Below are 21,818 nucleotides of genomic sequence, written 5' to 3' on the forward strand. Positions count from 1 at the left end.
TAACTAAAATAACTCAAAGCTCATCTTCATAAAACCAAAAGCACAGTCTGTTCCATTTCTAATTCAAGCTACAGCAGCTGGCTTTTAAAGTTAAAAACCCAGTCAATGCCAAATGAAATTAGGTTAAATTAAGCAATGCACTTAATTTCCGAACAGTGTTAAAGAGCTAGAAATTAAAAGACTAATGGTTCTTAATAGCCTCATAATCAGCAATGAAATACCTGATGTAGCCTATATCAGTCCTACTCCTGGTCAACTTTGAGGTGCTGAAGCTTCGATTCCAATTCGCCATCATCTTCAACACCCTTGTCATCAGCTTCCGATTTATCATCCTCATCTTCTCCTTCTGGATCATTATCATCCAACGGCCCAAGCACATCAACCGATTTCTTTCCAGCTTTCAATATCTCCTTCACTTCATCAATTCCTTCATCGGATATATAATTCCCATTGATATTAAGAAGCGCAAAATCAGGCTTCCACACAACAGCCTGTGCCAACATTCTGGCACCAACCCTTCTAATGGAGTTTGTGCTCATATCAACTTCCTTTAGTTGCTCATGACCCTCTTGCAATGCCTTGCTAATCAGAATAGTACCCTCGTCCTTTAGTTCATTTTCAGATAAGTTCAACTTGATAAGAAACTGTTTTGTTGCTATACACTCGAACAATGCAGAAGCAGCCCCAACTGTGATATCATTTCCAGCCATTTCTAAGACTTCAAGCGACGGAGCAGATTCCTTGAGGGCATTCGCAAGTGCGATTGTACCCTCATCTTCCAAATTCAAATAGCTCAAGTATATTTCAGTAACATTTGCATGTCTTGAAAAGGATTTACTAAGAGCTATTCCAGCAACCACACCAAACATGTTGTCACGCAGATCAAGCTTCTTCAAATTAGTACAAGTCTCCAATGCCTCAGCCAATGCAACTCCTCCCTCAGAGTCTACTCTTGTAGAGGAGCATCTGAAGTCCTCCAATGAGCCTGAGCGTTTTACAATGTCGGAAATAGCAATTGCACCCTCGTCTCCGGTCATGTTATTATGGAAATGAAGGACCCTAAGCTTCTCAGTGGATGGAAGGAGTTCACATACAGCTTGTGCAGCTTCCTCAGAGATGCCATTATTGATCAAGTAAAGCTCTTCCAAGCTCCTCTGGGATTTCAGAAGTGCCGCAAATGCCCTAACACCCTTCTCGCCCAAGGCATTGTCTGAGAGATTCAAGTATTTCAACACACAGCCTTCCAGAGCCGAAGAAAATATCATCATGACTTCAAGGGCTTCGTCTTCTGGTCTTCCAGCTATAAAATCTGACAGATCGACATCTGTTAACTGACCCCTAATTGATATTAGGATAGGTTCAGCAACACGGGCTGCATCAACCCCGAAGCTTCTATTGCTAAAGCATATCTTTGTGTACAAATTCTCCCCCTCTTTTAATGGCCTTAAGAGTTCTTCTGCCTCTTTTGCCTCAATAAAGTCCCGACGGCCTCTTGAAATATCGAAAACTGTTGAACGTGGAGCGGCAACTGCTAATTTTTTATCTTCCTTTGGTATTGGGCCTCTTTTAAGAACTTCAAGCATGAGATTACTGGATTCCTTGGCATAAAACTGCACTGCAGAACTTCCATCACCGTCAGGCTCCTTCTCGTAGTGGTCGCTTGCAGCAGCAAAAGCCGTGTCTTCTATTCGTTTTGCATTCTCCTCAGCCTCTTCTTTGGTCAGGAGACCGTATTTCCTGGAGAAGAGGGAGGTAGAGGAGAGGTTTCTAGTCATTCGCTCCACAAGCATCAGCCGGGTGCCCTGGCTAGGGGGCCAAAGCTTGATTGAAAGTGGTCGGGGCCGAAATGTTTGTGTTTCATTCTCCATGTTGGGAAGAGCCCTGAAATCCAATGGGATCCAGGGGAGACTAATCAGTCATTGATACATCAAGAGCAATGATGTAGTGATACTTGTTCAGATTATGATAAAGCCTTCCTGTATTGCATAGATAGGTCCTAAATTTGTCGATCCCAATGGCCCAATAATCACCCTGATAGAAAACCCAACCACCCAGTCGAAAGCCAGTGACAGGGCATTCAATAATATAAAAGTGAGGGCAACGGTCCATAATCAAGGACCAAAAACACAATTGAGGGATAGTTAAGATCGTTTGATCAATGCAGTTTTGGGGGGCCACAGAAGGATCTAAGGTGGGTGGGTCTCTTACCAGATGTAGGATATAGATAAATTAAATTGGGACCCACATCGGCATTACAGGGAAGCATGTTATGCTATAAGAAGGACTAAGACCGTATTATTCATCTTATACCACTAATCTAAGTCCCGGTTTGTCTTGGATTTTGAGAACCGATTGCGAGTTCAAAACTGCAATAATCAGTTTTGGTCTCTCAATCAATTCTCAAAATCCAAAACTAATAGGGCCTAAATATGTTTAACATTCATATCAACAATCCAACTGACTCAGATAACTACAGTTTAAACAGGCTACACAACATTAATAACTCTAAAGAGAAACTCAAACCCAAATGAGTGAATAAACAAGAGAAAGAGAAAGTATATCCGATGTCATTACAAGAACAAAATCAAAAGAAATAGATCAGCATAAAAAGTTAGAGATAATGCCTATACATAAGAACAGAGACAATGGAGCCAAAATAGTGATTAAGATTGCATCTTCAAACCCAATGAACTAGACTTACACACACATATAACCTTACATTTTCTAAAAATAGCCCACAAAAAAAAAATACAGAAAACACACATTAAAAGCAGACATAACATTCTTAGATATAACATACATATCGATTTAAGATAATATGTACTTCAAAAATAAAAGAGAAACTAACAAATCCATTAAAAGAATAATCTTTTTATAATCAAAACAAGGTCAGGGTAAAAATGGAGAACATAAGTGAAAATATTGAACACATTTTAAACAAAACCTCAATCAAGAGGCAGTGCATAGAAGTAACTTCAAAGAACAAGATCTTTGAAAGGTAGCGACAAAGAAGAAAACTATTACAGGAAGAGATCTATGATCTCGGCCGTACATTTAAACGTGGTGAGTTTCTTGATCTGTTTCAGATCATGGAGGGTTAGGGTTTCAGGAAATGGAGACCAAACCCTAACGCTATTTCTGAAAATGATGTCAGAAAATGGGAGAAGAAGAGATAAAAGGTTAGTAGAAATGAAAAATGAAATAAAATAAAAGTAAATAAAAATAAATAAAAAATACGTGTACGGTTACCTTCTTCTTCGTCGTCGTCGTTCTGGTTTTGATTTTCGTGAGAAAAAGGAGTGGAGAGAAAGGAGTGAAATGAAAAGTAAGGAGAGGGGGAAAGAGAAAGAACTACTTCTTTTTTTTGGATTTTTTAATGGGCGATGATTTTTTCGCTCTCAGTGTAGGATAATGCGCCCCCCCCGCCCCGCCCCCGCTCCTTGTTGACGTGATTTGAATCATATGATGATGTCAAAAAGCGTTAAAGTCTGCCCACAATTCACTTTATAAGGGGGTGCATTATCCTCCAGTGGGGCGAAAAACTCATTTCACTTTTTTGCTTTGGCAAAGGGAAATGATATAATCTCCCCCATTCATTCCCCGGGACACCCCCTTGTAGAGTAATAGAGCAGTCATAAATAGGCTAGACGAGGGTGCCGTGAGGAAAAAATAAGCGCAGAAATATCATTTACGCATTGTAGTTGGCCGTAGATCCTTCTATTTAGTGGACCCCAATGTAAATGATTTTTTCGCCCTCACTTTAGAATAATACGCCCCACTTTTAACGTGATTGGACGTAAAGTCTGTCCACCATGCAAGTTAAAACTGGGGCGCATTATCCTATAGTGGGGCGAGAAAATTAGCTCCCAATATTAATCATGTTTTTTTATTTTTTTATGGGTTAATATTGTTAACCCAATATTAATCAATATTAATCATGTTGTCAAGACTCAAGACTAAACAACCATCAAATGAAAACTAGGTGATCTGGAGCGTCCATCCACATAGGGCCCACCAGAACGTCAGATCAGCACAATCTGTGTACTCAGATTCACCCACTATAGGGCCCACCAGATGCGAGGCGATCCGGAATGTCCATCGATACTGCCACGTGTACGGTATCGATAAATTACATGTAAACCAGCTCCATTTAAACCTTCTTACCCTGACGAACAGGCGGGAGAGAGAGAGAGAGAGAATGGAAAATCAAGAAACCCTAGAACCGTTAGATCTCGACACCATTCTCAGGTCCCGAGTTCGAATTTCTACTCCATTTTTTCTCTAATATTTTTCTCTCCTTCTCTCCTTTGAGTTTGTTCTTTTTTTTTTTTTTTCAATTTTTTCAATTATTTTTACAGTCAGGCGAGAAATTTCTTGGACATACATAGAAATTCCAACGATTCTTCTGAAGAATCAAATAAATTATTACAAGATTGTGTTGTCAATCTAGAGGTAAAACAAGCTCTGGATTTCTACCATTTCTCCTTTAATTATTTACTCTTGATGTCGTAATTCAATATACATTTTATTTTTCTGATTTATATTTGAGTATCTTTTTCTTCTATATTTCTCAGAGTGGATTTAAGCAAATTGAAGACGAGTTTTCGGATTTTGACTCGTTAGGGTTGGAAGATTTAGGTAAGCATATTACATCGTCAAGCTTAAATGGGATCATTTATGATCCTATTCGTTATAAATTATCTACTCATCGATTCCATTGCATTTAATTTGTTTTCCTAGTTTTACTTTCCATCTCTACGGTGTCGAATCGTGTTTAAAATTGTAGCTGCAAAATAAAAAACCTGCATTTGATTTTGCATTGCACATATTTTTTCTTTCTTTGTTTTTTTTTCCTTTTCCATGTTTTATTTTTTCTGTTTGGTCATAGTTTATGCTGAATCTAGGGTTTTTACATTGAGTATGAAAAGATCTCCACCGTTCCTTCAATTGCTCACAATTCGACACACACACACACACACACACACGGGCACACATATATCAATATTCTCTTTCTCTCTATCACTTTACATTCTATAATGATTAAAAAAAGTCTGTTGCAGTGGAGTGGTTTGACTTTTCAAATCTCAGCATCTTAGATATGGAGAGAATGTTGGTCTTATTTCGTGTTATCCACATTACTTGTAGTTTATTTTAAGCAATTGCTGTTTGTATCGATGTAGAGGCATATGTGGAACATTTGAAGAAAGAGCTCAACTTGGTTGAATCCGAAAAAGCAGAGATCTCTAAAGAAGTCAATGGTCTCACTGAAATATTTTTAGAAGGTGAAATTGGGTTTTTTCTTGTTTTGATTCCCATTTCCTCAGTTTGCGCAACTTAAAATTGTCATATCTGACAGATACGATACGTTTGGAGAACGGTCTTGAAGGGTTAGATACCGCATTAAAGTTCTTCAATTCACAGGTTTGCATTTTGACAGCTTTAATTTTTGGGGAATTCCAAGCATCAGAACATGTTCAAGCTATTTCATTTTCGATTAGTCCAGTTGGATTTTGGTCTTCAATTTCAAGTCAATGTTGATTGTCTCACTTGTTTTTTACTTTTTTTTTTGTAAAAATCAGTATGCAAAATGTTTATGCTATGATGGGGTAGCTTGTACATTTCTCCAATTTGACTGAATGCATGAGTTTGTCCCTGATGTTCCTGGTTTGGTTGCAGTTGTTTTTCCTTCTTCATGATCAGTGATGTTTAATTTCCTTATATTGAAAACAAAAAGCAAACTCGTACTATATTCAGGTAAGCTCAGAGCTGGTTCTGTAGTGATAACTTTTAGTGTGGATCTTTTTTTGTTTTTTGTTTTATCGTGGAATTTAACTAGGGTCCCGGGCTGGCACCTTGCATTATACTAATAGGGAAAAACTACAATAGGAGGACTGAACACATTGCCTCAGTAACAACATCTCAGAGAGATCTAGAAATACAACGGACATAATAAGAAGAACAAATGCCTCTAATCACCTGTGTTATGGCCCTAGAGACATTTGTGTTGGGAAGGCCCAACATACCACATCTAACCTTACCTTTGGCCTCTCTAGGCATATCTTTGCAGGCGATGAATAATCTGTTGAATTGAGTTGCAAACTTCATTTGCGAGAACGTCAGCAACCTAGTTTCATTCCCTATATTGTCGGCATAAGTCCGGAGTGATATCTTTGGACGAACTTTGAATTTCTTGCCACTGGTAAAAAATGTTCCAAGGGTTGAGGCCTTTGTTCAGTAAGAGATCAACAAGGGCTTTGTTATCTGATTCGTCTTCTATCTTCCAATTTTTCATTCTTTTACATATTCTAAAACAGTCTAGCAAAGCCCGACACTCCGCTGCATGTTAGTACCAAACTGATTATGTTATGAGAAAGCGATGATCATCTTGCATTCGGGATATCGCCGATTATTCATCCTTCTCCCAAGTGTCCAGGGTTTCCCTTTGAGGCCTCATCTATATTTAATTTCATGAATACCTTTGTCTGGTTTCTTCTAAGTGATAACTTCGGTCGCCTTCATAATTGGCTTTCTATACTCGGAGCCGAAAAATTGACAAAAAGCTTTGCTCTCATTGCTGATTCCGTCTCGAGGGCTAATCCTGGGTGATATTTCTCCCAGCCAAGTAAGGGTTTTCTGTTCTATCACTGTTTCGTGTCAGTTTCGGTGGATATTAAAATTATGGTAGAAGGTTTTGCTTCTAACAGGTAAGTCATCCTCCTCCTCTGTTCTGTTGCTTTGTCTTGGTTCAATCCTCATCCTACTCCTTCATCTTCTTCTTCTCCTTCACCATCTTCTTCTCCTTCTGTCTCTTTGTCTTCTTCTTCTCCCTTGTCTTTGGGAGGTCGCAGGAGACTTTGTAGTAAAGCCTTTTTTTTTTTAGAGAAAGTTGTTTTGGGGATGTCGTAACCCGTAAGAAAGGTCGTTTAGATTTAGGGTTTCTTTTTTTATTTGAAAGGCTTTTAGAGATGGACCCCATGTACTCATAGGCCCTGCGAAAACAACAAGTTTTAGCTATTCATGTATCATCCAATTCTATCAAATCATATGATTTTATATTGAATCACATGATTCAATCTGAATCGTATAATTCAATTGAATTTTATTTAATAGATGCAATTTGTATCGATTTCTACATGATTTGATTCGAATCGTAAATTTGGCGGTTTTCATTAAATGTCCACAGGAACTACACCTCAAATCTTACACATATGCCCGTTTATGTGATAATCCAAGTGTGATAAATGGCATTGAATCTTGTGTCCATGCTAAAGATAAGCACATTGAGATTGTTAACTAACCAACTTCTCCAAAAGCTTAAGCTGTTGGAGAAAGGCGTTAATTATCTTTTATACTTTAACACTCCCCCGCACGTGTGGCCCACTTGGCAAACACGTGGCACATGTGGTCCCACTTTGGGCAGACCATCGCATGTGGATTTTTGCTATTCGGGAGGTTTGAACTCGAGACCTTTGGCTTTGATACCATGTTAACTAACCAACTTCTCCAAAAGCTTAAGCTGTTGGAGAAAGGCGTTAATTATCTTTTATACTTTAACAGAGATCTTAGCAATATATTTGGTTTTGTATCTCCTATACTTGTCTAGTTATGGCATAATGCAGGGACAATTTGTGACTGTGACCTAAATAATGAATTGTGTAATCATTGCTTTTCATTAGAACGTTCATGGTTGAATAATAGTAATTTGTTTGTTTTTGGCAATTCTTGCTTATCATTTGTGCTTTTGTAGCAAATATAAATTTTAAATTGGCCTTATATAGGTATATGACTGATTTGGAAAACAATAGTTAAAGATTTTCAATGGGTGTAACTTTTGATTATTTCATCACACTTGAATCTTTTTTCCTTTAGTATTGGATGATGAATTCATGTAAATATTTGTGAAAAAGGTTTGAATGTATTTTTTTTTGCTTCCCACTTGTGATCGAGGCATCCAACTTCCACTTGTAATAATTTACTTGGTTAATAGCCTAATACTATTTTATTATAATTTTTGGGAGATGATATTTTCACTCCCCGTGCATTACACCCACGCTCCCCTTATAAAGTGATTTGACGTCAAAAAGCGTTAAAGTTTCCCACTTTTCACGTCAAATCACGTTGTAAGGGGAGCATGCCCGTAATGCAGGGGGAGTCAAAATATCATCGCCCTAATTTTTTGATGCTATTATTTTTTGAATAGTTGTTATTTGTTTTCGTAGTTTGGGGTAAATTTTTGCTGTTTCTTTTTCTGTTCATCTGCTGACATATCTTCCCCGTATCTTTTATGACATTCTTAGTCCTTCCTAGAATTCATTATTAACTTTATGCTTCTGTTGATGTATTGTAGGGTGTGAACAAGTTACAAACTGGTGTAAAAATCGGATGCTCGATCCCTAGTGAGAGCGGAGGGAGGCCGATGAATGCATGTTGTGATTACAATTTTGAGGTGTTGCAACTTGAGCACTTTCCAAAGACACATTTGCATAGTAATTGTGCTTTAACATAATTTATATTTTCCTTTGTCAACATCAGACTAAAACACTATTTCTATGAGAAGTCAAGCTCTGGTATGCTCTTTTCATATATTGAACATTAGACAATAAATCTTGGAAGTTTTTTTTTTTTTAATGGTTAGAAGTTTATTGTCACTCATGACAAATATTATTGGCTTGGACAAATAAGTGGGGATGATAACTGATGAATCACATTATTTTATTAACATTCCCTCATTGGCTAAGGTGCATTGTCAATGCATTGTGAGCTTGCTTGAGAGAAAGCTATAGTTTTCTCTTGAAAGGCTTTCATTATTATTTTTATTTATTATTATTATTACTATTATTGTTATTATTATCATCACTGAAGTAGGAGTTCTTGGAATTTTTTTTTTTTTTTGGGGGGGGTGGGGGGGATATCCACACTCCCTTGTTTTAATAATGCTGCTTCTTTTTGTTTCACTTTGTTGAAGAGTATTTTGGTCATTACAGGTAGTGTTGAGACTTGAGGGTTTCATTGTCTTTACACAAGAATCGGAAACTCAATTCGAGGGGTCGACGGCCACATTTTCGTCCCTTGGGATTGGATTTCAGGCGATTGAGAAGAAGAGGGGAACACCACTTTTTCCTTAGGCTCCTTTACCTTTGCACAGATGAAAAGTACTCTTTCAATACAGATGGATGCCAAATGTGGGGATGTTGACACATGCAAAATGTGAACGAAGTCGGCACGCGCAAAATGTGAACGACTCGCGATTGGTCAAAACGTTGATGTGCGCAGAATGCAAACATCGTTGTCGATGCACGCCGAATGCTAATGACTCTCAGGGTCGATAGACCGTTCGATCTAGCTAAGTGACAAAACGATGAAAGCGAAACACTAGGGCGAGGGATAGTTGAACTAAAGAGAAAGACACAGCTGGGAAGATGAATTCATTGCTTCCTTAATCCAGAGAAAAGCTATATCTACAAAAAAATAAAGGGTATAGTACTGGAAAAGTAAAGATAAAATGATAAAACATGTTTGGATTTGGTTCTGGGACCTCTTCCTTGGAGACAAACATCTCCTTATATAACTTTATTCGGGTAACTGTTCGTCCTTACCGCACGTTCTTTTGGAGAGAACTTTTTGGTAACTGCCCATCGTAGATCCCTCTAGTGGCAACTAAAGTGCTACTTCTTTGACCCAGTCCAACTTGTTTGTTATTTAGCAATTTGGTCCCGCTTGACCGATCAAGCTTAGGGGTAGGTATAAGTAGGAGGAAACTCCTGTTAACTGTTTTGTACTTTAGATTCCACCATCCACACGTTCCCCCACATTTCATCGAGTGCTAGCCTGGCACATATCTTTATTGACTCGTTCCAAATGAGTCACCATCTGGTAACTCGGTCTCTCATGACTAATCATGCCCAAAAATGGGTGTAAACACTGGTAGAAACAGTTGTAACTTGTGTCTCACAACTATTTGATCATCTTTATCCAAAACAAATCATTTTTGACATCACCTTTTTAAAATTTTGTTGTAACTGAACATTATTTGAGACCATGATCAATTTAATATTTTAGGTATCAAGCTAGTCAAGATGAGCATGCTATCCTTCACATCCAGGAGGCGTTAGTATAATTCTTCTTTCTTTTTAATTTGACATTTATAGGTAAACATTCTAATTCTGTTGTAGGGCATTGGTAGCCGTGGAAAAGTTGGGGCAGACAATGGGTGGAAGGAAAATTTTGTGAAAGGGAGCTACCGTCTACAAGGACCTTTAATGGAAAACTTATTCTGGATCTTATATTCTACATATATGTGGCATTAACTAGTAGTTTTTTAGGTGCCCCTGAAATATATTATGAATGGCTGTTGCACCTTTTTTCTAGAGTAACTACACAAATAACTAACCTGTATGACACAACATTTGCTTCCTATGAGTTCATCCTAACCTGGAACCTAATGTGGAATTTAGTGCTTATTTCTTTCCTTTGAACCTTCCAAATCACAACTATGAGAAACTTGAGAATTGTATATTACAATTACAAGCTATGTATAAATTTTTTACATGATTTTGTAATTAATTTCTCATCAGATTTTTATTGTTTAACTTGGTTATATCTACCTTGAAGTTGGAAGCTGAAAGTTTGGCTAGTGATTTGTTTATCTTTACTATGTTGTTATTTTTTTTATCTAGAGTCTTATAGTTCTATGGGAGATTCTAATTGTGTTTTTCTTTGTCAGATTTTGGAACTTGATCATCTGATTGAGAAGAAAAAAGTTACTTTAAGGTCTATGCATGATCTTCATTATATCTTTCAAAGGTATCTGTTTTTGTATAGCTATTGGCGTTTGTGTGCTCTATGTTTTTATTTTCACGATAGTATTCTGATAATTTTAAGTAGGTATTACACCACAGTTGGGGCTTTAAATACTTTAAAATATTTTCACCTGAAGTGCTCACTGCTGAAAACTTTACAGCATCCCATTCTGGGTCGAGATATGTCATTGTTAGTACTATGAAATGATATAACTATAGCATGAAGACATCAATTGATCTCAATGCTAGCGTTGTCTTTTTTAAGGTGCTTGGACTCTTTCGACTTTTGCACTGAAGGTTTTTCCTGAACCTAAGTATGTGATTTTGTTTTTCGTTCGAACTAGGAAGTTATGCTTTCGGTCATAAAGATGTCAAAAATCAAATATTTTCATCTAAACAACTCTTTCACGGGTGCAAACTATGTGACACCATATAACGGGACCATAAGAAATAGTAATCATTCCATTCATGTTTCCGTGCATGTTCATATGAGTACAGTGCAGTGAAGCTATTGGGTAGATTGAAGACATGTTATCATAAGTGAAGGTCATTGAAGTTGATGAAAATTGCATTTGGCTGTCAAGAAGACATTTTTTATAACTTTTTCTTGGATTAGTCACCGGATAACAATCTATTGCTTTTTTGGCTTATTGTGATCTCACAGACTCACAGTGTCTTTTACTTGGGGTAATTCTCTTGTGGATGTAATTTTTGAAAAAACACATTTCCATTATGAGTTGCTTGCCATGCTTTCATCGTCAATGAGAGTAATTGTTCCTGTGCAAAATAATTGCCTCCTTTTAGAACCCATGTTATTAATAATGTCACGCTCTTATTTATAATATTGTATTGTTTATTACTTTAGGGATGAAGCTATTGGGCAGATTGAAGACATGTTATCTGAAGTGAAGGTCATTGAATTTGACGAAAATTGCATTAGGTTGTCAATAAGGACACCTTTAATGACTTTAGCTGGCTTATTGTGCCGAAAAAAGTTCGATTTTGTGATTGAGCCATCTGTAGTAGATCATGAGTTATTGATAGAACTTGTGGATGGGACAATGGAGCTAAAGAATGTCGAGGTATTTTTTGTAACGCTCTAACACACGTGCTTATGCTTCTTGTTTTTTATTATCTGACCAATCTTGATTTTGAATGATTCCCAAATTTAAGAAATGTTTTTCTTTACAATTACAAAATTATGATAAAACTACTTCGTCTGGACTCTGGAGTTTGCATCCTTAATAGTTTATATAGATGGACTTGCAGAGCATTCATTTTTTATTTTTTCATTGTAGAGTTGATGGTTGTCAGTTTGCTTCTATTCTTGCTTTCTTTAATAATCTACCTTCGTACACATTTGTAATGCTCATTCCTTGGCTCAATATGCACTTTGCCCTCACGTCAACGATATTTCCACCATATGTTGCCCTAGCCCAGTGTTAAGCCTAGTTTTCAATGCTTCTTGTGAGTTCATTTTTGATACAATAAAATACAGATACTTTGAAAATGAGCTCCTTTCCATGGGATTTTCTTATCAAGCAAAAAATCTACGAGGTTACACTTATGGACAAACACTAAGTGAGGGATACCTATGTAACTTTAAATGCAGTAACTAACTACTGTTCTACCACCAAGTAATTGCATAAATATATTCAACATTTTCCTCCCTGTCAAGCTTGGTTGCAATATTTTGATGTTGTCCCTTTACAAGCGGAGCCTTTGTAAATATATCTAAACGTTTGTCTCCTATCCTCCCATAAGGATTAGCTATTTCGTAGTCAAACCCGTCTAAGGAAATTGCATCTTCTTCAATATGTTGCGTCCTTAATGTTTTATGAAATGTGAATGGTGATTTGATTATCACCAAGATATTTTTTCATTCAAAAAATGTTTTATTGTGTTTAGTTTTAACTTTTAAGAGAATCAATCTTCAAGATATCATGACCAGTAACTAATATGTCATATCTGCCTGATGCTTATTGCACAGATCCATCCACATTGTTTTTTGAATGATGAAGTTTTATTGATGAAGGGAGAGAAAAGGGACCCTTGACCTAGCTGGCCAACGGTCAGCATTCAAAAAGAAAAAACAAAATACAATACTCAAGGGGGAGGTGGTCAAACACCTCCTAAATCTCTCTATCCACTCTGGACCGTGTACTAATCTGCCTACCCATTGGTGAAGCAGAGGACATACTGGAAAAACATGGCATGCCTATCCACAAGGTCCAAAATATCCTCTATACGATTATAAATCTTGAGCTGAAAGTGAAACCCTTGCAATCCTTCACCTAAAGAATAACATTGAGTGAGTCACCCTCCGCTATGTGATACTCAAGAAGAGAGTAATCCTGAAGACAAATTACAACCAAAAGCATGTAGACCTCTGCCTCATTGGAGTCTGCCACTTTAAGAGAACCTTATAAAGTCCATTTGACTATGGTCTCCGCTCTATGTAGAAGGCCACCAATGCCAGAAGTATGTGTATATCCATCCACATTCTATTTGTTTTGAAGACCCATTTCATCCAGCAATCTAGTTGGGTTTTTTTATCCTTTCTAAACATCATTCCTGATAACCAACCCAAAAGCTATTTAAGTCTCAGAAAATCTACACACAGAAAAATAATCCATTCTTGTCCTACTTCCTAGTTTTTTTAATTTTGTCATGAGACCCTGCAACAGAAACTTCCAAAATTTGAAGTTCATCACTGAAAACCACACAAAAATACTCCATTCTTGTCCTACTTTGTTTTTTTTTTTTTTTCTTTTTTTTCATTTCTCGGCATGGGACTTCAATAGAAACCTCCAAAATTTGAACTACATCACTTAAAAATCCCAAAACATAAAACAATCCATTATATCCTTATATGACTGCCAATCATATGAGGGTTTGAAGTTTGAACATGGGTCCCAGGTGAGTTCTTTTTATGATGTGACCAGGAGACTGAGGCAACTGGATGCCCAGTTTCTCCTGAAATGACATAAAAAACTACTAAAAAATAACGACCAAGTTTCATTTCTTATGACAGCCTTGTACAATCTGTATGGCGGCTGCTTCTTATTCCTCCTGCGAAAATTGTATTGCAATACAGTGATGATTAGACGTAATTCTTACTAGCAAACACATCTCCTGCAAGATGCCAAAAATCTGTCATTTACTCTCTAATCAGTGTGTGATTAGTTCTTTTTTCCAACGTGTACATTCGTTTTTTTTTGCAGATCCATCTATGGTTTGCTGAAAACCAAACTCTGTATGGAAACTATCAATGAAAACCCAGAATTTTTTATTTTTATTTTGAAATGGCAAGAAATTTCATTAGAAAAGAAGACCGAGAAGGTCTATAGAAAATGATACAAAGGAAGATAAAAAGAAGATACATTAGGATCCTTCATCTCAATATGGAGAAAGTCAAGGCGGTAAAAAATAAAAAAGGTCCACCCTCTCCGTAGAAACCCCTTCTCTAGCTAGCTTGTCCGAAATGTCATTGGCGGATCGCCTGAAGTGATGAAAAGAAATGGAAGATTCACCTACTTTGTCTTGGGTTTCATCAAAATAAGAAGCAAACCTCCAAGGGATGGATAGGGAGCCTCTCAACCATCTGACGACGTTGAGAGAATCCCCTTCAACTATCACTTTGTTCAAGTTAGAACCAAGGAATTTAATCCATTGATGGATAGCGCAAACTTCAGCTTCATTAGCATCCGTTACACCAATCGGGCATGAGAATGCCCATATTGCTGCTCCATGATCATCCCTAATCACTCCACCAATACTAGCTGGAGTGTTGGACCAGGGTTTCCAAAACTAGAACCATCAAAATTCAATTTCATAAATCTGAGTGCAGGAGGCTGCCACCGTTGAACTATCTTATGGTCGGCATTCGACTCACTACAAATCTCCCTCCACCCATATTGTAAGTCATGAGCCGAAACAAAAGTGAAGCTTGGAAGAGTTCTCACCAATGAGATAGTCAATGCTATTGCCTGATTATAGAGGAAGAACTCTCCCTTAGAGAATCCCTTAAACACCTGATCATTTCTCTCCTTCCAAAACGCCCAGAACGTTGCTAGAAAGCAAACTTTCCATAATATCCTCCCTTTTAAACTGTTTTCCTCCATGGGACAAAGGACTAACTTTCTAATAACTATTAGCAACCAAATATTTAAAGCCGTTGAGAAAATCTCTCAGGTATTCACGAATAAGGCTAATTCCAGCGTTGTATCTTCCCTCGACTGTTCTCAGGTAAAAGTCATAAGGGTCTCGCCTTCTGTTGTTGAGGAAGTTCTAAAAAACCATGCAATGTCAGGATTCCGATCTCATATTTGATTTTTATGCCTTTACGGGGGAAAATGCAAAAAGTAGAGGGTTTTTTTTTTCTTCTTTTCCCTTCTTAGTTGGATAGTTTTAACAGTTTTTTATTCATATGTGGTTTGGTAAATGAATCATGACGTGAATTACGTGGAAAGTAGGATATGTTGAGGGACAAAAGTGAAATGAAAAGTTTCGTTCGTTGAAGAAAGTTTGAAAGGGACTAAAAGAAACAGAGCCAGATATGTAACTATACTAGAGCTGGTGGAGTTTCAGTAAAGAAGAAAGATGCATTCTTTCTGCTTCTCAGTATTTCTGCCCCACTTTAGAGAGCCTAGCAAGGATTCTGAAGCAAGTATTGTCTCCTTCATTGGTGGTATTTTCCTTTGATGACATAGGGTATCCCCAGCCCATTTTTTAGGGCGGGACTATTCCCTATGATGCGTGCAATCACCCGTAAACCACGCGCATCGGGTAAGCCCCGGGGGGATTTGAACTCGCATCAATGGGGAGCATACCCATGACTTTAAGCCAAAGAGCCACAACCCGTGCGGGGTTTCATTGGTGGTATTGGCATCAATAGTATCGTGTGGTGCTTTTTTCGTCTTGACTGTTGTGGTGGGAATTCTAAGCCCCTTTTTAATTGTGTTTTATCAAACAAAACTTTTCTTCAATTCCTCCGGTTGCGTGCTGGATTGACCCACATCCACTCAGTGGACCCACACTCATTATCCCATGTTGTTGGCCGTCCTATGAGGGCATCCCACAAAGGGTGTCTCCATATCCTTTTCCTATTCATCTATCATTTGGTGGACACTTTGAATTTATTGCCGACAAACGTGTCGTGTCGTGTCCGACACGACACCCGTGTCCACACGTGTCGACACTCCTTTAGACACTTCTAAGTGTATTGCTAGAAGTGTCAGTAACTTTGTATGTATGTACATGTATGAGTGCGCCACTATTTCTAGTTTTTTAGGGGATTCCATGTCAGATACCTCATATCCTTATCGAAACCCGGCACACAAATCTATATCCACAAAACATGATTATATGTACTTTCTATTTTAGCCGTGTCCCCGTTTCTAAATTTTGGGAGTTTGCCGTGTCCGACACTCCGTTTCCGTGTCGACACACGACACTCGTGTCCGTGTCCACAGATCATAGCTATTCATGATTTCAGCATGCCATGATGTTGATATCACTAGATCAGTTATTTTTGGGCCGTGTTTTCAAGTTCCCAACGGCATTCTTCTTTCGGCTGCAGTCATTTGAGACTTGTTGTTGATGGAGATTGCATCACATTTATTAGGCCATCTTGCTGCAGGGAAGGATATCGGATTTTCCTTTTGGTGCTCTGCATGTGATTTTGAATTAGAGTCTGTTTGTTGTATTCATGTATTTAATTCACCACAAATGTGATTTCAGGCCGAGTTTAAGGACTTTTAAAGTGCTGCATTTCTTTTCTAAAAAAAAACTTTGCTTCCGATCATATTATTTCTATACTTAGTTTATCTTCTCTTCATTCTCTATGCTTATTATTTGATGCCCATTGTAACATTTCCAGATTGTCCCAAATGACTTCCACATAGGTGAAGTTGTTGATGCTGCAAAATCCTTTAGGTTAAGGTATGTTGTTTTCTAAGAATTTCTAGGTTTGAGATCTATAAAATGTTAACATGACTATGCAAGTTTGTCAGATATATCTATTTCTAGATGACATCACTAAGATCAAAATTGTTCTATAGGCTTCTTAGCTCTAGTAGGTCTAGTAATCAATTTGATTTTATAAATAATCATTTTTTATTTAAGATTTCTTTTGTGATTTTGATTTTCTGAAGTTTCATTGAACTGCTCACTATCTAAAGGTCTTAGAATTGGAAATCGACATCTATCAATATTTTTTTTTGAAATGGTAAGTCAACTATATTAAAACAGGGAAGACCGAGAAAGTCTCACAAAGGATTACAAGGAAATACAGAAAATAAAAATACAGTAACCTCAAGGAGGCAAAAAATCAAAGCTCTCCAACTCTAATCTCTCAACCCCAGATCTAGCCAAAGAATTCGCCTCACAATTTGCATATTTGCGAACATGGTTGGAAACAATGGATGAGCCCTCTACAAGATCAAAGATTTTGTCAAAAAACGACCAAAATCTCCAAGGCTGTGCCGCGGTTCCACGGAGCCACCTAACCATATTTAATGAATCCCCCTCCACTATAGTAGTGTCAATATGGTCTCTTGCAATTCTTTTAATACCTTGATGTACGGCTCTGACTTCCGCCTCATTTGAGTCACACACTCCCAACGGCCCCGAATAAGCCCACAAGGTAGCCTCTATGGAATCCCGATAGATACCACCAATACCAGCCGGTCCAGGATTGCCCAAGCTCGAACCATCGAAATTAAGTTTCATCCATCCAATGGGTGGAGCTTCCCACTCTTGAACCACCTGTGATCGGTATTCTCCACTTAAACACCCCACCCTCCAACCCTCCCACATCTATCAATATTACGCTATCACTGCTTTACTGTTGCAGTATTGCTGTGAAACTCAGTCAACTTTGCTCCAAAATTTATGCGTTTATACTCATTGAGTCATTGTACTCTAAAAGTCTTCATTTTTTTGTGAAATTGAGCAAGGATTTCAATATATAAATTGCGATCTTGAATACTTCTGAAGGATGATCGCAACAGTTATCCTTAGGGCAAGGAATGTAGGACTTTTAGATCACGATGATGACGGTTGTTCTCAAGAACCAGCGCATTGGAGAGTATGGTGAAATCATCTTCGATGAAGATAAATGAGGCATTTTTAACTATTTCAACAAACCGAGTTTCTTATTTGTCAAGTCTTAAATAAGCCATTTTTTATTTCCGTGGAAGTACAAAGTTTGATAAAGGGGTTGGAAGAAACTTTTGAGAGTCTAAAATTTGATTTTCCTAAATTAGCTATGTGGTGCTGTTGCTATGATTTATATTGACGAGTAAAATGTGAAAGAGATTTTGAACATAAAATCTATAAACATTGGTTCTATTCTAAATATTAAATTTGGTGGAAAGGATTTTCACAATGCACATGTAAAAATTAAGGCAAAAGATGATGAAGGCATTGGATGATTTAAACTTTGAGGGCGAAGTTGTTTCAAACAAAGGGGGATTTATACTGTGCAAGATCCAAGCAAGCCAAGTCAAGATATCCTGACATTTAGTTGGTTTAAAGTTTGTGTGGAATATCCCTTTTAATTGATTTAAATTATGTTTCAAGATCTCTTCAGGACCTACAATTGCTATTTCCACATAGTTTACAAGATTGGATTGTTGTAGGCCATAAGCAGTAGCGCAAAGTTCAGTGGGGGGGATCAGTGAGGAAACATTTGGTTTCTAATTAATAGGGTTATAAAGGGCTGTGATTAGATGATAAAAAATATTTTAGTGGTTGTTTTAGAACGGGTCATTAGTTTTTTTAATGATAATCTATTTTAGGACTCTTGATTTATTGTTTGTTTTCGACACCTATTTATTTGATTTAAACGTTTATTGGTGTTAGGAATGCCTCATTACATTTAGAGTTTAGCATGGGTTTGGAGAGTTATACATTATATAAATGTATAAGACAAATTTCCATTTTTATTAGATGTATTAAGAAGGCTGATGATTAGATAAAATGCCTCTCATATAAGTATCTCAGCTTTATTTTAACATCAAGTATTTATGACTTTATTCATGTTTGAAATCTTATTGGTTATTTTTTCCATTTTTTTTTTCATGGGCTACGTGTACTGTAGATAATTAATGCTTTCTATGAATAATAGTTTTTTCATGGGCTTATGTAAAAAAAATAGTTTTTCATGGCCAATTGTACTCTAGATAATTAATGCTTTCTATACATAAATGATAAATCATCCTAGTAGGGTGTTAGGTTCTTCAGTCTTGCTTGAATTTTTACTGCTAGAAGCATTGTAACTTTATGACCTCAGCGGTTGCAAGGTACTTGAAGCTATCAAACAATTTTCCTCACCAATGTAACTGAATCCTTTTATGCTTTAGATGCTTTAAACCTTCATTTTCGTGAATGTGCATTATATAGCCTTGTATTTTAATTCTTGTTCTGGTACTTTTATTACCTCAGCAGTTCAAAGGTTTTTGAAACTATTAAACAATTTCCCTTACCTATGTAACAGAAGCATTTTATGCTTTAGATGTATTTGTTAGAAGTGATGGTGTAATTACATACCCATACGAGGGTATTCTTGTCATTCTACTTGTAACCCTAACACTACACACACACATATATATATTTATATTCGTGTGAGAGGGAGAGTGACAACTCTCTCATGTCTTCTTTTCTTCTCTCTTTTACTCGTGGAAGATAGAATACCAGTAACAGTATTAAACATTTATTTTCTTGATTGTGCATCATGACCTTGTATTTTAGTTCTTGTTCTGGCACTTTTGTTACCTCAGCAGTTTCAAGGTTTGAAATTATTAAACAACTTCCCTCACCCATGTAACATAATCCTTTTATGCTTTAGATGTTTTAAACCTTCATTTTCTTGAATTTGCATCATGACCTTGTATTTTAATTCTTGTTCTGGCATTTTTTTCTTCCATGATCCATATTTCGAGGTGAATTGTTCAATAAATTGTAAGGTTCACTTATCAACCAAAAAATCATGGAGATAGCACTGGAATGAGTCAGAAAGCATTAGTTTTTTTTTTCCTTGCGGGTGATTTCTTAATTTGTTTCTCATTTTGCTTGTATAGATGTTTTTAGCTTAAAATTGAAATAAAGTCGAAATTCTACCAAATACACCTTACATATAAAATACATTTCTTTCCAGTGGTACAATACAATTGTGATCTATGTATGTGGACAGATCTGGGGACACGGATTCGTGTGTCGAGGGTCAATACAGATACGAGGTGTCCTACATGGCACCCCATTCGCGTACTTAAATATAAAATTACTTATCACTAATCTTAATTTGCAATAAAATAAATAGGGTAATTATTTAACAAACGAATAAGTTTTAGGATTAAGCAACTGTAATTCTCAAACAAACATGAAATAATCAAATAACAGTGCATTAATCTATCTATCTAAAAACCAATTGGATTCAATGAATATATATTTTTTTGAAAATTGACATATTTCATTAATATTAAGATAGCAGATGGGACTAGTAGTCCCAAACAGCATTACAAAATATTAAAGTGGACTGGACCGACATGCCGGCACCAGTCCAAAAGAAAAAACAAAGTATTAAAAAAGACCAACTATTCCTTTCCTCTATTGTACTGCACATAGTTGTTGGACTATACCTAATTCTGTTCTGCCCATCCTTTCCTCTATTCCTTTGTCTATCCCTTTCTCCTTTTCTTTCTTTTTTTAAAAAACAAAGTGCCTGAGCCCGACAACTATCAGGCGCAATTGCTCAACTCTACTGATAGGACTCCAATATCTAGGGGTGGTTATTCGGTTATAACCGAAATTTGATAACCGAAATAATTTTGGTTATCAAATTTCGGTAACCGAAACCGAACCGATAAAAAATTCGGTTATTTTGGTTAACCAAATAGTGTGTGAAAAAGAAGGAAAAAAACAAAATCTCGGTTTCGATCGGAGCTAGGATCATCCAATCGAAATTATTTTTTGAGAACACCCTAATTAAGTTGTGATCAATCAAATGGACAGTTTTGATCATCCTACGGAGTGCCCATATAGCGCTTTTAAAAAAATAAAATGGTTTGTATCATAATTTCGGTTAACCGATTTTTTTTTTGAGATAACCGAAACCGAATAACCGAATTTCCAAAAAAAAAAAACTGAAACCGAACCGAAAAGGAAAAAAACCGAACCGAACCGACCGAACCAATTCGGTTCGGTTCAGTTATTCGGTTATAACCGAATAATGAACACCCCTACCAATATCCAATTCCAGTTCCGTGTCCTCAGGCCAATATTCTGAGGCGAACTGCGGGAATAGGACCTCTTCCACAGGGTTCTTCTGAATAGAAATCAAATCAGCTAGTTTCCTGAGGCAAAGATTCCTCTTTGCCTCCCATTCGGACCGCCTTAATTCATTAGCAAAATCCAACCAGCCTTGGAAAAAAGGAAATTTGTAAATTGGTATAAAAATCTCCTTTAAATTGTAGGTACCTGTGATCGGAAAAACCCAATTGGATACAATGAATATAATATTGGAAGAATGTTTGTTTGGTGTTTTAGGTTTAGGGGAGTGGGATAATAACAAATGTTAGTTAAAGAAGAGTTAGTAATAAAATAAAAATTAATGATAAAAGAGGAGGGAAACACAATATTTGACAATACACAGTATATCCCTCGATACGCTGCAATAGCGCCCCGACACGCCCACATTAAGTATGGCAGTTCTAGTAGTATGTTTACCAGTGTCGAAAGGAGTGCCGATACGTGTCGCGTGTCAACAAGCGTAGCTGCTGAAAGTTCAAAGCATCATCTAAATCATTGATTGTGATGCATTATGAGATGATAACACACACACACACACACACGCGCGCGCACGTATTTTTGGTTCTCCATTTCGATGATAGTTCATAGGGCATGTGATGTATTGTTCTTTTCTTGATCAGTAAAGAGCTTTTTCTTAGTAAGTAAAACAAGACAAACAACATAAATTGTTCTTCATTTTATGAAAATCTATCCTTTGTTCAAGTTTGC

The 21,818-nt window shown here is 37.0% G+C and overlaps 2 protein-coding genes across 3 annotated transcripts in view; one reads left to right on the forward strand and one right to left on the reverse strand.

Moving 5' to 3' along the window:
* On the reverse strand, positions 1-3,401 carry LOC143862226 (RAN GTPase-activating protein 2-like). 2 transcript variants are annotated; one of them, XM_077373232.1, is made up of 3 exons: positions 3,250-3,314; positions 3,053-3,138; positions 1-1,881 (listed from the first exon to the last, which is right to left on the reverse strand). In XM_077373232.1, coding segments are annotated over exons 2-3 (1,641 nt in total). In that variant the 5' UTR covers positions 3,055-3,138; positions 3,250-3,314; the 3' UTR covers positions 1-242. The 2 variants fall into 2 exon arrangements, with proteins under 2 accessions (XP_077229347.1, XP_077229349.1); XM_077373234.1 differs by lacking the exon at positions 3,053-3,138 and having other exon boundaries at positions 3,250-3,401.
* LOC143861646 (reverse transcriptase-like protein) overlaps positions 3,158-21,818 on the forward strand; it is a 26,150-nt gene continuing 7,489 nt past the window's right edge. The window contains exons 1-10 of the mRNA XM_077372532.1: positions 3,158-3,179; positions 4,065-4,248; positions 4,359-4,452; positions 4,575-4,638; positions 5,181-5,282; positions 5,357-5,421; positions 8,348-8,446; positions 10,724-10,803; positions 11,665-11,881; positions 16,681-16,742. Of these exons, the coding sequence (XP_077228647.1) occupies positions 3,158-3,179; positions 4,065-4,248; positions 4,359-4,452; positions 4,575-4,638; positions 5,181-5,282; positions 5,357-5,421; positions 8,348-8,446; positions 10,724-10,803; positions 11,665-11,881; positions 16,681-16,742 (989 nt within the window). The remainder of the gene's footprint in view (positions 3,180-4,064; positions 4,249-4,358; positions 4,453-4,574; positions 4,639-5,180; positions 5,283-5,356; positions 5,422-8,347; positions 8,447-10,723; positions 10,804-11,664; positions 11,882-16,680; positions 16,743-21,818) is intronic.

The sequence above is a fragment of the Tasmannia lanceolata genome, unplaced genomic scaffold (genome assembly GCF_043159265.1).
Source record: "Tasmannia lanceolata isolate RefF3 unplaced genomic scaffold, GAP_Taslan_0.1 ptg000037l, whole genome shotgun sequence".
NCBI lineage: Eukaryota > Viridiplantae > Streptophyta > Magnoliopsida > Canellales > Winteraceae > Tasmannia > Tasmannia lanceolata.